Source organism: Trachemys scripta, chromosome 24 (assembly GCF_013100865.1).
Source record: "Trachemys scripta elegans isolate TJP31775 chromosome 24, CAS_Tse_1.0, whole genome shotgun sequence".
Classification (NCBI taxonomy): domain Eukaryota; kingdom Metazoa; phylum Chordata; order Testudines; family Emydidae; genus Trachemys; species Trachemys scripta.
In genome coordinates this window covers 3091248-3106376 of record NC_048321.1, presented here as the reverse complement: position 1 = coordinate 3106376, position 15129 = coordinate 3091248, and the positions used below count along the sequence as shown (strand labels likewise).

At 51.0% G+C, this 15129-nt stretch overlaps 1 protein-coding gene across 5 annotated transcripts in view; it reads right to left on the bottom strand.

The window, feature by feature from the left end:
- Window positions 1-15129, bottom strand: part of LOC117869539 (IgGFc-binding protein-like) — a 326696-nt gene that overhangs the window by 280931 nt on the left and 30636 nt on the right. For 4 of the 5 annotated variants that reach the window (XM_034756463.1, XM_034756462.1, XM_034756461.1 and 1 more), the window contains exons 7-12: window positions 7733-8310; window positions 6696-7266; window positions 5473-6068; window positions 3066-3639; window positions 2616-2809; window positions 1878-2019 (exon numbers count right to left, since the gene is read on the bottom strand). In XM_034756463.1, coding sequence (XP_034612354.1) covers window positions 1878-2019; window positions 2616-2809; window positions 3066-3639; window positions 5473-6068; window positions 6696-7266; window positions 7733-8310 — 2655 coding nt within the window. Of the gene's footprint in view, window positions 1-1877; window positions 2020-2615; window positions 2810-3065; window positions 3640-5472; window positions 6069-6695; window positions 7267-7732; window positions 8311-10311; window positions 10886-13071; window positions 13407-14142; window positions 14281-15129 lie in introns of those variants that run through there. The other variant, XM_034756464.1, reaches the window with a different exon arrangement.

The following is a 15129-nucleotide window of genomic DNA, read 5'->3' as shown; positions in this document are numbered from 1 at the left end:
GGGGTGGGGGGGGGGGGGGGGGGGCGGGGGGGCGGCGGTGGGGGACGGGGGGAGGGGGGGGGGTGGGATGGGGGGGGGAGTTCTGGGGGGCAGTTGGGGCAGGGGTCAGATGGGTTGGGGTTTCTGTGGGGGGCAGTCGAAGGGAGTGGATGGTGGCAGGGTGGGGCTACCCTCCCTCCCCGTGGAGTATCCTATTTTTTAAATGTTAAAATATGGTATCCCTACCCTTCACAGTGCAGATGTCCATTCATAGCGGGCTGCAGCATGAGGTCTCAGCTTCCTTACTCCCTCCCCCTCTTTTCTGTTTGTAGTGGCCACAGGAATGCTGGGAAATGTAGTTCTTTCCCTGCTCCTGGGCTGGCTCTATAGGCAGGGAGCTAACCGAGGAATTACAGCGCCCAGGGCCCCCTGTTGGTTCTCAGCTCCCATTCTGGATCCCTGCCTCCCCTGCAAATGGGCTGCCCCAAGCATGTGCTTGCTTTGCTGGTGCCTAGAGCCACCCCTGCTTCCTCAAGTCAGCTGTTCTCCTTCTGCCTGTGCGTAGGATTGCCAGATGCAGGGCCGGCTCCAGGCACCAGCCTGGCAAGCAGGTGCTTGGGGCGGCCGCTCCTTAGAGGGGCGGCATGTCCAGGTATTCGGTGGCAATTCGGCGGATGGTCCCTCGCCCGCTGGAGCAAAGGACCTCCCACCGAATTGCCGCTGCAGATCGCAATCGCGGCTTTTTTTTTTTTTTTTTGGCTGCTTGGGGCGGCCAAAACCCTGGAGCCGGCCCTGGCCAGATGTCCAGTTTTCGACTGGAAAGTCATCACTGCTGACCGGACACTAAAAGTCCAGTTACCTGCAGTAACCAGCCTCCGCCATCCAGGGGAGGGGGAGGGCAGAAGCTGCTGCTGGAGCCTGGAGAAGCACTCAGCAACAGCTCTGGCGGAGAAAGGTACCGGCATACCAGTGGCTCCCCATTCTGCCCGAGCATGGCTCTCTCCCACACCTTGCCCCAGTCACCCCATCACCCTCAGAGCCCTGTTCTCTCCCCCATGTCCTGCCCCAGTCACCCCTCCACCCCTAGAGCCCTGCTCAGCTGTCAGGGGGAGGGTGGTGGATAGAGCAGTGAGCAACAGTGGGTGGGGAAAGAGGAGCGGGGGACAGGGCCTTGAGGGAAAGAGGTGGAGCAGGGGAGGTTCCGGCACTTAGTGTCCAGTTTTCACAAATGAGGGAGTTGGCCACCCTACCTGTGCGGTCAGCGCGGAGGTGGCTGCATGCCCAGCTCCTGCTAGCACTGCCACCTGGCTGCCTTATGCATACTGTGGAGTGAGGGAGCTGCCCCAGAGCGCACACACTGCAGCCAGGGATGGCGGATGGCAGGAACAGGGAACATAGGCACCGCCACGCCAACCCTATGGGCGGGAGGTGGCCGTGGCGCTCATTCAGTTTCATGGGAAGAGACAGGGTAGGTCAGAAAATGACCTGACCTTCTCGGGCTTGGGCTCCTCAAATATTAGGCCCAAGCAGACCTCTAGCATGAAGCTGGCAAGGAAAGTGGCTGAGAGGTGATGGGCTCTGACACTGCCCAGCTGACTGATGGTCCTTGTGGGACTCTATGTAGCCAGGGTGTTCTGTTTATAGCAGCCCCCAGGCTGCGCCCAGGGAGAGAATCATGGAGTGTGCTCAGCTCCCTGACAGTTGCCCACCCGACTCTGCTGGAGAGACCCAACAAGTCTTCTCATCTTTCCAGTCGAAATATTGTACTATTAGGAGTCAGAGTTCCAGGCTAAATAAAGGGGTGGGGGAGTGAGAAGGGTCAGGAGACATAACCACAGCTGCTTACTCACTGCCTGTACAATAACCCTTCACGGCATGTTTCAAACAATGACCTGTACCTTTGCTGATGCAGGCCCTGACGCCATCTCTAATCTGGCAGATTTCTTCTCGGGAGCAGCCGTGGGCTTTACAAGTCACCCCTCGAGCAGGAACGCAGGTGCAGCTTTGCTGGCACTCGTTCGTCAGGACCGTCTCATTGGGCTGATGGAACATTTGGAAAAAGAAAATAACAGAATGTAACTGGAAATGATTATTTAAAATAATTTTTGACAGCGCTAAACCCAGAGCTCTGGATGTGTTTTTCTAACAGATGTGCTCTCGAAATCACATTGGGGCAGGTCTCTGGCTTGGGTTATACAGGAGGGCAGACTAGATGATCACAATGGACCGTTCTGGCCTTAGAATCTATGTATCTATAAAAATGTCCATTGTGTCATAATATTATTTCCTCTTGCCTTTAGAGAGAAAGGCTGTCTAATGGGCTGAGGACTGGGCTTAAAGCCAGGAACAATTCCTAGATTTTAACCTCCCATCTGCTACTCATTCATGAGGTGGCCTTGAGCAAGTCACTGCGCCTATCTCTGCCTCAGTTTTCCCACAACAGGCACAGGGCATTAAATCTTCTGGCCTTTTTTGGCATTTTGAGCATTAGATACTAGAAGAGAGGGAAGCCATCCTGGATGGACCAATGCTCTGATTCAGTATAGCAAACCCTATATTCTTGACCAGTGTAGGGATTAAGATGTGGACAGAGCAAAAATTAGATCAGACCCAGATGCTCCAACAGGGGGAGGTACCTTGTAATATCTCCTGTGCTCGAAGCACCCACAGCTCTGCAGAGTCACACAGCCCTGACCGTCGAAGAAGAAGCCGTCTTCACACTCGCAGCCTTCAGCACAGGTCTCCGGGCAGTCCATGATGTCTCCAGTGCAGGTGGAGGTGCAGAGGTCGGCGCAGACCTCATAGTGGCTGTTCGCTGGGCAGCTCACAGCTTAAATAGAGAGAGAAATAAATGATGGCTGGAAAGATCTCACACCACGGCCTAGAGGGACAGACACGAAGGAGAGGAGAGCAGGACATGGAGGAGAGGAATAGGGAACCTTTAGAAAGGAACATGAGATTGTTGGTTCCCACCCAGAAGAGTTCCAGAAGAAACCCAGAGGCCTGGAACAAGATGCTCAGCAATTTTGACCCTCTCCCTCCCCTCCCAGTGCATCTCAGAGTTCCTACACTATCAGCACATTTACCACAGAAGGAGGTGTTCCTCCAGGGCCGGATGGGAGCCCCGGCCTCTTGGCAGGCCGTCACATAGCTGTGGATGCTCTGGCACAGAACCTGTGCATCCCCGTTGCCCAGGCACAGATCATACAGGCAGTTGCTCTGATACACACTGGGGCTAACCAGGCCGTGGCAGGCCGTGAAGGGGCCGTCGGGGTCTGTAAGCAGCCCACAGTAGTTGCGCCCTTTGAAGACGTTCTTCTTCCTCTCCTCACAAACTGGACAGCTGTTTCCAGCACATCTGTCTGTACAGGATGCTTCTGGGATCTGGACTTCCCAAGCAGAGCCAAATGCTGCTGCATCAGGGGCTGTCCTGCCACTGGGGAGCAGGAACTCCTCGTCCTGCTGTCCATCGTAGTTCCCGCACAGGCCGCACGTCTGGCCCTCGTAGCTTCCTGGGATGGTGACCCTGGCCTGGTAAACCAGGTCGTAGCTCAGAGTGAGGCCAAAGATGGTTTGCACCAGAATGTTTGTGCCATGTTGATACGCTCTAAGTTGCCCATCAGCCACAATCACTGGGAGGTTGTGGGACACTCCGTTCACCTGGAGGAGAGAGAACATTCCCTGTGAACATGGGGGGCACGTACACAGGCAAGATTCTGCTCTCACTGACACATGGCATAAATCAGAATGACTCCAGATTTCACTTTGGGATGACTTGTGCTCACCTTCCAGGGTCTTCACATTGTCGCCCTAGTCTACATCTCTTCTCTCCTCTCCCCTTCACCGCACCTCCCTCCCGGTTCTCTCTCTTTACCGTCCCTATTTTCTCCAACCATGTTTGGCTTGCCCCTCCTTTTCATGCACGCTCCTGCACATAGAACACTCTCCTACTTCTTGTCTATCTCCCCTTCTCTCCTAAAGACGCACTTCCCTGGTGATACCTCATTCCTTCACCCCTTGCATTCTCCTATCTCCATCAATTTATCACATGTTGTATTTCTCCCAAGTTAGACTGCAGGCTTCTCAGGGGAATGCATCGGGGAGAAATTCTTCAACACAGAGCCAATGGAATTATAATGGAGAGGAAGTTTATTCCATGTTTGCAAAAATTTGAATTATGTGTAGAGAGTTCCCCAAATTATTAATTCCCAGAAACACGGTGTATAAACCAAGGGAGGCAAAGAAGATTGAGCTGAGCTAGGGGATGCTCAGCTTGCCCAAATGAAGCTCTGACATAGCAGCATCCATGAGTAATACTTGCTACCATCTCCAGTTGGCAGGAGACTCTGTCCCATCCTGATGGATGATGATCTGGCATCAATTATTTCATGCCTTCATCACCTCTCCTCTGGACTACAGTAATGAACCATGAACGCTTCAGCACTCCAGAATCGCTATCAGGTACAGAAGCATCTCCTCACCAGCACTGGCTACTGAGATCACATCAAAACTGTCCTCTGCTCCCTCTGCTGCCTTCTGAATTCAGTTCAAGTTCTCACACCTTACCTTCAAGACTCTCAATGGCCTGGGCCCTAGGTATCTAAAAGATCAATTAAACCTCCAGGATGAAGATCATAGCTGACCACTTCCTTCTTCGGGAATAATAAGGGTAAAGTTAGCCTGTGCAGGAGATGGAGCTTTACTGGTGACCAGTTCGAGACTGGGGAATGAACTCCCTCAGGAACAAAGGACCCTGACAAACCTCACCACTTCCGCCCCAAGTGCAAGGTGTGTTTCTCAGACCTGTTGTCTCTAACACACACGGCAATGTGCGTGCATATTTATAACTTTTAAAAGTAAATCCAATACAAAATTCTCCCCTGCACGCACATCTCCTCCTGGTGATAGATTGAGAGAGTTGGTCAAGTTACTTAGTATGTTGCTGGAAGATGCTCAAATACTACACGGATGTGCATGTTATAAGAATTTGTAAGAGTGTGGCTTGTCCTTTAAGGCCAGTAGGCCAGCCAACCCCAATTACTAAGGAGGCACACCTGAGCAGGAATCCCTTGATTCCCCTATAAGAGCAGCAGGACGAAGATGGGAGGCTGGCCCTGCAGAGAGAGTTCTCAGGGAGAACAGAAGAGAATCAAGAGGCTGATGGGAGCGAATAGCCTCCAGCAGGGAAACTTGAAATTTGGGGAGCATGACTACAGACAGGAAAGAACTCGGAGTGACCTGGTATGGAGAAAAATGGATGGACTTGAAAACTTTATTTTGCATGTTTGCTAATTTAATCATTCAGACCCTAAGGAGGGCAGCTGTTATTCAATTTGTCTTGTGAGCTATTGAGGAGCCCAAGAGGGGAAGCTGAGGCAGACCACCTGCAGCACAACCTTTACCACGACGGGGCATTAGGGAGTTGGCCAAACTGCAAACAAACCTGTGTAGAATAGAATAAAATCTCTGTCCATGAGAATGTGGAGGACTTACCATGATGAGCCCCTGTTTGTTTTGCAGCAGGGTGAGTGTGATCCCATACACCTGAATGGACACCAGCTTGGCCACAGACATGTTCCTGGTGCCCCAATCTTCTTTCTCTATGCTGATAGTGAATGGTGTAAGGTCACTGGCATCGGTGCAGGTCTTGGCCAAGATGTAGGTGCAGGTGCCTTGGAAGTCAAAGGAGACCCCATCGAAAGAGAGGTAGTGGGCATGGCCAGAGGCAGAACAGGTCGCAGATCCAAATGGGTGGCATTTCTGGACACCGTCCACTACCCCGCATTCCTCACCAGTGCCGCAGGAGAATGCCTTACACACAACCTCCCCACCAGCCTGACACATGCACTGCTCCTCACATGAACCGCTCGGGTGGAAGGTCTCCCCGGCCTCGTAGTAAAGTCCCCTGTGGAGGCATCCGCACTGGGAAATGGGGACACAGTGGTCGCCACTGAAAACAAAGCCCTCGTCACACACGCAGCCTTCCTTACACTGGGTCATGCATTGCACCAGGGCATAGAGGTTGCTGCATGTCACATCGCAGCTGCTGCTACAGAATTCATAGTGACTGTTCAGGGGACAGGACGGAGCTGTAATTAGAACAAAGAGTTAGCTCATATAGAGCATTAGCAATGTGCTCAATGAACCATCACAGAACATGCAATTTCATTCAAGTTCCTACTTTTCTATTTCCTTAATTTGGTTAATTAATAAAAGGCACCATCTGTAATGGGCTCCCAGGTCTGATGAACTGGCTGCCTCACAGAGGCCAGGAGATGGGATACAGACAATCTCTCTCCTATGATGGCTTCTAATTCGGTTTATTGTTTCACTACTAGCTTTTTGTTTTGAATCCAGGTCAGTAGCCGTTAAAATTAATTCCCAACTGATTGCTTGTGTGGGATGAATTGGTGGGTTCCCAGCTCAGTTCCTAATGAACAATCATCCCAATTAGTAGCCACCCTGAGTCCCAGCTCTGATTATGTCCCAGTCTCAGAAGGGAAGGCAAGGATTAGACTGGCCATGGAGAGCACACTACATCCCTAGCAGTGTTTCCCTTGCCCAGGGTACAGCTGCCAAGGCCACTACGAGTGCTGAACCCAGCCTGCTGAGAAAGACCTGTTAAAAATGTTCTGCAGTGTTTAGATCCACATCTACCAGCCAACAAGAATTAATGATCCCCATGGGGCAGGCAGCGGTGAACACAGGGGACTCACAGCAGAATGTCGTAGTCCTCCAGGGATGCACCATAGCTCCAGCTTCCTGACATGCCTCAGAATAGCCCGCAACGGCCTGGCAGACATTACTTTCACGCGCACTGAGGACGCAATAGCTGTACACGCAGTCTATGAAGTATCCATGAGGGTCCACTTTGCTGTGACATCCTCTGAAAGGGCCACTCTTGTATAAGATGAGCCCACACTGCCCTCTGCTACCTCGTTGTTCTTTTTCAATAGCCTCTACACTTGCGCATGGTGGTATCGTTACTGCAGAGCATCCTGGGAGGTCGCCCACCTTCCAGCTCTGGCCAAAGCTGACGGGGCTTGGTGCCAGCGTGCCATCCCTCATCAGCATGTCATCCTCCCTGTCACTGTTAAAATTGCCACACAGACCACACACGGCTCCCGCGTAGGTGACTGGCAGAGTGATCGTGGTGCGTCCTGACCACCCGGCATAGGTAATGGTGAGACCAAAGTCTGTCTGGATCACTGTGGCCCAGCCCTTTCTATACACAGTGATTTTCTTATCATCGAGGTTGAAGGGAAGGGTAATCAGGATACTGTTCACCTGTAAAAGCAAGACACATGGGATATGAAACATCGCTCGCTCTGGTGGAACCTCTGGCTCCAGCACAGAGCTCTGGCCCATCTACTGCTGCTGAAATCTTCATCCAGGCTGACCTGCTCCCTCCTCTACAGCCTGCCTGAGTCCAGCTCCCCAGACTGGGCAGGATCCTCCAACCAGACTTTCCTTTTTTCTGACACTGGCTATTGCTGTTCCCTCCTCTGTGAGCCCCAGCTCTCCAAGTTCCCACATATGCTGGATGCTATTGACACCTTCTCACAAAGATGAAGTGTAACCACATCAGCCGAACCCTTTAGCTTCTCCACTGGCTCCCCATTCACATCAGAATCCAGTTAGTATTTGATCTGTTTTCTAAAATCCTTCCATATACTTTCTGCAACCAACTTCTGATTTCACAGGCGACTTTCCAGAAATGTTTTAGAGACTAGATGTGATTTCTGAAACTCACCATGATTTTCCCAGGGAATTGATTGCTGACCCTGATGTCAGTCTCATAGACCTTGATCTGCACAGGACGAGTATTGCTTTCCTGGAAATAGACATCAAAGTCCACCAGTCCCACCGTCTTCTTGCACAAGGTAGTTAGCTGGTAGCGGCAGGTGCCTTGGAAGTCGTATCTCTGTCCATCAAAGGTGGAATAGTGCAGATTCCTTGTCACAGAGCAGGTGGCGTAGCTGGAGGGGTAACAGCCCCGTATGCCATTCACTAGCCCGCATCTCTCTGAACTTTTGCACGTAGCAGCCATGCATTTGACTTGTCTAGTGGCTGCGTTGCACATGCACCGTGTCCCACATGCCTCATCGACCCAGAAACTCTCACTGGGGGCATAGGGGCGCCCCTCGAACAGGCACCCACAGCTGCTCTTGGGGATGCATTTTCCCTGGCTCAGCACAAAACCATCCTTGCACTGGCAGCTTTCCACGCAGGGGTCTTGGCAGCTGCTGGGGGCTGACTGGTCCACACACGTGGCTGGGCAGGCTGTTCCACAGAGCTGGTACTGGCTGTTCTCCAGGGGGCACTCCATGGCTGGGGAGTGAAGGACCCACAGATTTAACAGCAAACCCTCTCCACGCAAAAGCAATATTTAAAATAGAAAGAAAGGGACGTATCTTGTGGGGCTCTGAGAGCCCTCGAATCCCAGTGACCTCAACATTGGCTGAGGGTGCTCAGTATGTTGTAGAAGGTGCTTAGCCCCTTACAGGATCAGGCACATAGTAGGAAGAGTCACTTAAAAACTTGCATCATCTTATCTCAACCATCCATATCAGTGGAGAATCCAGAAGATAATGGCAAATGCAGTCACAAGGACATTGACACCTAGTAATAAACGACTCCAAAGTGGAGGGATTTCCTGGCCTCTCAGCAAGGACGTGGAGCAAAAATCCCCCAGGTCGAGAACAAAGGACTGGGAAACATGATGTGGGGAAATAAGGGTTGGCTGCTGGTAGGAGTCAGGGCTCTCATCTGGAGTCTGACCAAGGAGCTCAGACTGAGACCTGGTCTACACTACAAAGTTAGACTGATGTAGGGCAGCTTATGTCAACCTAATTCTGTAGGAGTCTACACTAAAATGTAGCTCCCACCTCTGTAACTCGTCCACTACACTGACTTAATAACTCCACCTCTGTGAAAGGCATAGCGCTTAGGTCGATGTAGTTAGGTTGATGTAGATGTAGGTGTAGATGTAGACAATGCACTGATTACATTGACAGTTGCTGCCTTTCAGAAGCCATCCCACAATGCCCCACACTGACAGTTAAACTGGTGCAAGAATCCTGGTGAGGACGTGCACCGCTGACACAAGGAGCAGAGTGTGGACATGTAAAACGATTCAATTACTGCTGTGGCTGTACATCACATAACTTAGGGCAAATCTACACTACAAAACTACACCTTAGCAATATCATGGACAGACAAGTACTGTAGATACAATAGAATCCAAGAGTTCTGATTTCCCAATCACTGCTCAATCCCAAATCACTTGATCACGGTGCCTCCCAAATAGGGTTTCTGGGTGTCCGTTTTTCGACCAGAACACCCGGTCGAAAAGGGACCTTGGTGGCTCTGGTCAACACCACTGACTGACCCGTTAAAATTCCGGTTGGTTGCACAGCGGGGTGGGCAGGCTCTCTACCCGACTCCATGTAGCTCCTGGGAAACGGCGACATGTCCCTCCAGCTCAGGGGCAGCCAGGGGGCTCCTTGCTCTGCCCCACCCCAAGTGCCAACTCCACAGCTCCCATTGGCTGTGAACGGCCAATGGGAGCTGTGGGGGAGGCGCCTGGGGCCAGGAGCAGCATGCAGAGCCCCATGGCTGCCTCCGAGCAGGAAGAACATATTGCTGCTTCCCAGGAGCTGCCTGAGGTAAGCACCACCCAGAGCCTGCACCCTGCATCCCCTCCCATACCCCAACCCCCTGCCCCAGCCCTGAGCCCCCTCCCACAACCCAACTTTCAGCCCCAGCCCTGAGCCCCCTCCTGAAACCCAACTCCCTGCCCCAGCCCTGAGCCCCCTCCTGCACCCAGACTCCCTCCCAGAGCCTACACCCTGCACCCCATCCTGCACCCACACTCCCTGCTCCAGCCCAGAGCCCCCTTCTGCACTCCAAACCCCTCATCCCAGGCCCCACCCCAGAGCCTGTACACCCAGCTGGAGCCCTCACCCTCTCCCACACCCCAATCCCCTGCCCCAGCCCAGAGCCCCCTCCCGCACTCTAAAAACTTAATTTATGGCTCCACCACAGAGCCCACACCCCCAGTCCAGAGCCCTTACCCTCTCCCACTCCTGCACTCCTACCCCTGCCCCAGGCTAGTGAAAATAAGCACATGAACAAGGGTTGGAGAGAGCGAGTGATGTTGGGAGGGGCCTCGGAGAAGGGACAGGGCAGGGGGTGGGACAAGGGTATTCGGTTTTCTGTGATTAGAAAGTTGGCAACCCTACTCCCAACACCAGGGCTAGAACTCAAGAGTGCTGAGCCCTAGGCTCCCCGGTCTAACCAGCAGACCTTGGCATACAAATCTGTACTCACGGCATCTGGCCAGCTGCCTCCATTCCCCAATCCTGACCCCTTCCAGCTGGCAGGCGTCCGCATAGGCCTTCAGGGCCTCACACAGGGCCTTCCTGTAGCCGTTGTTGTGGCACAGATCGTACACGCAGTTGTCCAAGTAGACTGTAGGATCCACCTTGTTGTGGCACTGGCTGAAGGGCCCATCTGAGACCTTGGCTATCAGGCCGCACGAGACCTCCTCCTTGTACTTTCTGGCTATGCTGGCGGCACAGGGCCTGCAACCTCCAATGCAATCGTGCCAGCAAAAATGATCCTCATCTTCCACTGCCCAGCTTTTCCCCAGGGCGGCGACACTGGGAGCCTGGTCCCCGTCCGGGGTCCGGAAGTCATCGGCGGGGTCCCCATTATAGTTGCCACACAGGCCGCATAGGCTGTCAGAGAAGTTATTAGGAACGGTGACCCTCAGCTGGTTGTTCCAGTCATAGTACACCCTGAGGTTGAAGTCGGTGCGGAGGACAAGGGAGGTGCCGCTCTGATAGAGCCGAAGGGCCCCGTTGTTCAGGGACATGGGTAAGTGGGCCCTGGTGTTATTCACCTTCATGGTGAGAAAGAAAGGGCAAAGGTCACAATCAAGTCCACAAGTCTTTCATTTACAAAGTGACCTCTTCCCTGATACAATTTTTCCACTAGTATTTGCCTAGTCTTCAAAATCCAAACGTTTTCAGGAGATGGTTCCTTTTCAATGATGTTTTAATGGAAACCAAGCAGATTTCAAAGATGGACCTGGAGCCAGGATTCCGTTCCCCTTCCCAGAAAATTTAGTAATTTTTGGTTTTCATTCCATATTGGAATGAAGCTAATTTTCAAATAATTGAAATCCTCTCCAAAGTGGAATTAACTTTCTCCAGCCAGCTCTATCTAGTATGATGCTATAATTTAATATTTGTTCAGATTTGGGTCCAGATTCATTGAAAATTCTGAATTGGTTCCATTGCTATTTATTGGAATTTTTACAAACAATTCCAATATTGGACCCGTGATTTCAGTATAGCCCATTGTAGATGAAAGGGCTGACGATAAGAATTGCTGGGAGCTGCTGTAAATGACAGTGACTGCATTGGTTAGAGCTGTTAGGGAGCGGCTCCACTGGGAGAGGGGGCTGCATTGGTGAGAGCTGTTAGCAGCATCACTTGAGGAGCGAGAAGTCTCAAGGAGCTGACTACAATGTTCTGGGGATCCTGAGGTATCTCAGGTTGGAGATGGCTCTGTAATACAAAGGCCCTGAGCTGCCTAAATGTGCCTCAGAGTTCCCCATATCTTAGAGCTCAGGCACTGTCTTCCTGGATCCAAGAGTGGGGATTCTCCTCAGATGGGATCTCAGGGGAATCCCTGTTACATTAGAAACTGCTGGGGAATTTCCGGAAGGATGGACTCAGTGGAGCTGGGATTTGCCCTGCTCCTGCATGACATGCTGTGGGAAATGTAATGACCAAATGCTCCAATCTACACTTTATCTGGTGTGTAGATCCCGTGTGCTTGTGACAGAGCTGACAGCTCCCCACACTGAGCCACCCAGCCTGCTCCCCTCAGCACAGCACCCTCTAGCGTGAGATTGGGATCAGTGAGACTCTGATGGGACAGAACCCCCGACCGGCCCCCTCCCCACCACTGCCTGCCACACAGCACCCGCTAGCGCCATGATGGGCATTGGGGTTGTCATAAACAGATAGTTAAGGGTTAATGCCTCTTTTACCTGTAAAGGGTTAAGAAGTTCACCTAGCCTAGCTGACACCTGACCAGAGGAACCAATGGGAGGACAAGATGGTTCAAAGGGAAGGAGGGAAGTTCCCTTTGTCTGTGGAGTTTTCACTTTGGACCTGAGTGGGAAAGCTCCAGAATTCAGCCTCTTATTAAGTAGTGAGTATTAGTGAAGGAAATAAATAGGTTTATATTTATTTCTTTGTAACCTGTCTAGTGCAATTAGAGGAATAAACAAATTGGGTATTTGGTTTTTTTTTTTTATGTAACTAAGGGTTTGCCCAGGGGAGCATCCTCTGTGTTTGGAATCTGTTGTCTGTGAGAGTAACTGGTATGCTAATCTCTCCCAGAGGGTTTTCTTTTACCTTTCTGTTCTTTAATTAAAAGGCTTTTTCTTAATACCTGATTGATTTCTCCTTGTTTTAAGATCCAAGGGGGTTGGATCTGGGTCCACCAGGGAATTGGTGAAGAGTCTCTCAAGGCTACCCAGGGAAGAGAATTAGTGCTTGGGAGTGGTGGCAGCCAGACCAGATCTAAGCTGTTTAATTGAGCTTAGAGCTTCTCATGCAGGTCCCCCACATCTGTACCCTAAAGTTCAGAGTGGGGAAGGAACCTTGACAGGGGTCAGCACTAACTGCAAGGGGAGAGTGCTCTGTACTTGGTACCCAGACCGCTCCCTACCACAGAGCTCTCACCAGTGCTGGGTATTGGGCTTAAAACTAACTTGGGAGAAACTGCTACTGAGAAACCTACACATCTAAATAGTACAGCGCCCCCTATCAAAGTGCTGGTACGTGGGTGACAGCACAGACAGTGGCAGAGCACCTACTAAATCAATGATAATACCCACTGCAATACTTTGGGGTATTTTTTTCAAGGTAGCCTATCTATGTACTGACCACGCCAGACATTGTCTAGCTTGCAATTCTACGCAGAGGTTGGGGGTGCAGTTTCCTGCCCTCTATTTAGCAAAGCCTACAGGGTGGGCATAGGAGCAGGGTGACGTGTGTGCCAAGCACTCACCCACACAAAGCCGACCTCAGCCCTGGCTGCTGTGATGGTCACTCCATTGACCTGGACAGTCACCGACCAAATGTAGAAGACCTGTGTGTTCCCACTGTTCTCGCTCTCGGCTGTGACACGGAAGAAGGGCAGGACGGAGTCATCCCTGCAGGTCTTGGCCACCGTGTAGTCGCAGGTGCCGTGGAAATCATACACCCGTCCATCGAAGGTGTGGTAATGCAAATAACCCCCAGCCCAGCACGTGGCCTGAGAGACTGGCACACACTCTGGCTGCCCATTTATCATCTTGCAAATAGTTCCTTCTCTGCAGCGAACCACACTGCAGGATGGAATAACTAGTGGGGAAAGACAATAGAAAGACAAGAGACACCAGACTAATCAGTTATATATGAAAGCAGAGAGGGGGCTGAGGGGGCTGTGAAAGCCAGGATGAAATTTAGTGTCCTTGGAATCCTATTTCTTAATATAGCCTGTTTGTGAAATGGACCGAATGATCGTTTGCTCTATCCCCATACATCCCCTCTATCTATCTATCCCTATACACACTATCTACTCCCATTCATCCTTCACAAATCTCTCACAAGTCTCCTGCTGGGGAAATCCCTGCCTAGGTGAGACCTTTCCTGGCATAAAGCCAGCAAAGTGGTCTCCTGTGTCTCCTTCCCCACAATGCCTGGCAGAGGTGCTGCAACCCAGAGGGGCATGTTGTGGGCAGCATTGAGCAGGCAAAGGAGAGTGGCTGGGATGTGATGGGCTCTGACAGTGCCCACCTGACTGATGGCCCCTATGAGACTACAGCCAATAGGCTCCATTTAAAGTAGCCCCCAGGTTTTAATCAGCTGCCCACCCTACTCCGCTGTGCATGCCAGAAGCAGGACGCAGCAGACACTCTGACCCAACAAGGCTTTTCATCTTTCAGATTGAAATTCTGTAATATTATGGCTCAGGGTTCATGGCTAAATAAAGGGAAAGAGAAAGTGAAAAGGGTGAGGAGACATAATCACAACTATTTTACTCACTGCTTGTGCAATAACCTCTCAGGGCATGTTGCAATCAGTGACTGTCCTTTACCTTGGCTGATGCAGCCCATGACACCGTCTCTGATCTGGCAGGTTTCTCCTCTGGAGCAGCTGTGGGCTTCGCAGGTCACCCCTCGGGTGGGAACACATGTGCAGCTTTGCTGGCACTCATTCATCAGGACCGTCTCACTAGACTAAGGGGACGTTTGGAAAAGGGGAAATATTGCAATGGAACTGGAAACAATCATTTATAATATTTCTGGCAGTGCTAAACCCAGAGCCGTGTTGTGAGGTGTGTGAATGTGCATATTGTGTCATAACATTATATCTCTGTCTAAAGGCTGTCTGATAGCTTTCTTTGATGGGGTAACAAGCCTTGTGGATAGAATCATAGAAGATTAAGGTTGGAAGGGACCTCAGGAGGTCATCTAGTCCAACCCCCTGCTCAAAGCAGGACCAACACCGACTAAATCATCCCAGCCAGGACTTTGTCAAGCTAGGCTTTAAAAACCTCTAAGGAAGGAGATTCCACCACCTCCCTGGGTAACCCATTCCAGTGCTTCACCACCCTCCTGGTGAAATAGTGACAGGTTTCACAGTAGCAGCCGTGTTAGTCTGTATCCGCAAAAAGAACAGGAGTACTTGTGGCACCTTAGAGACTAACAAATTTATTTGAGCATAAGTTTTTGTGGGCTACAGCCCACTTCATTGGATGCATGCAGTGGAAAATACAGTAGGAAGATATATCTTCCTACTGTATTTTCCACTGCATGCATCCAAATGAATGTGTGTGTGTGTATATATATATATATATATATATACACACACACACACACACACACACATATACACACACACACAAAAAACATGAAAGAATGGGTGTTACCATACACACTATAAGGAGAGTGATCAGTTAAGGTGAGCTATTATCAGCAGGAGAGAAAAAGAACTGTTTGTAGTGGTAATGAAAATGGCCCATTTCCAGTAATTGACAAGAAGAGTGGATGGGTTATTACACAAAGTAAAACTATTTCCCCAT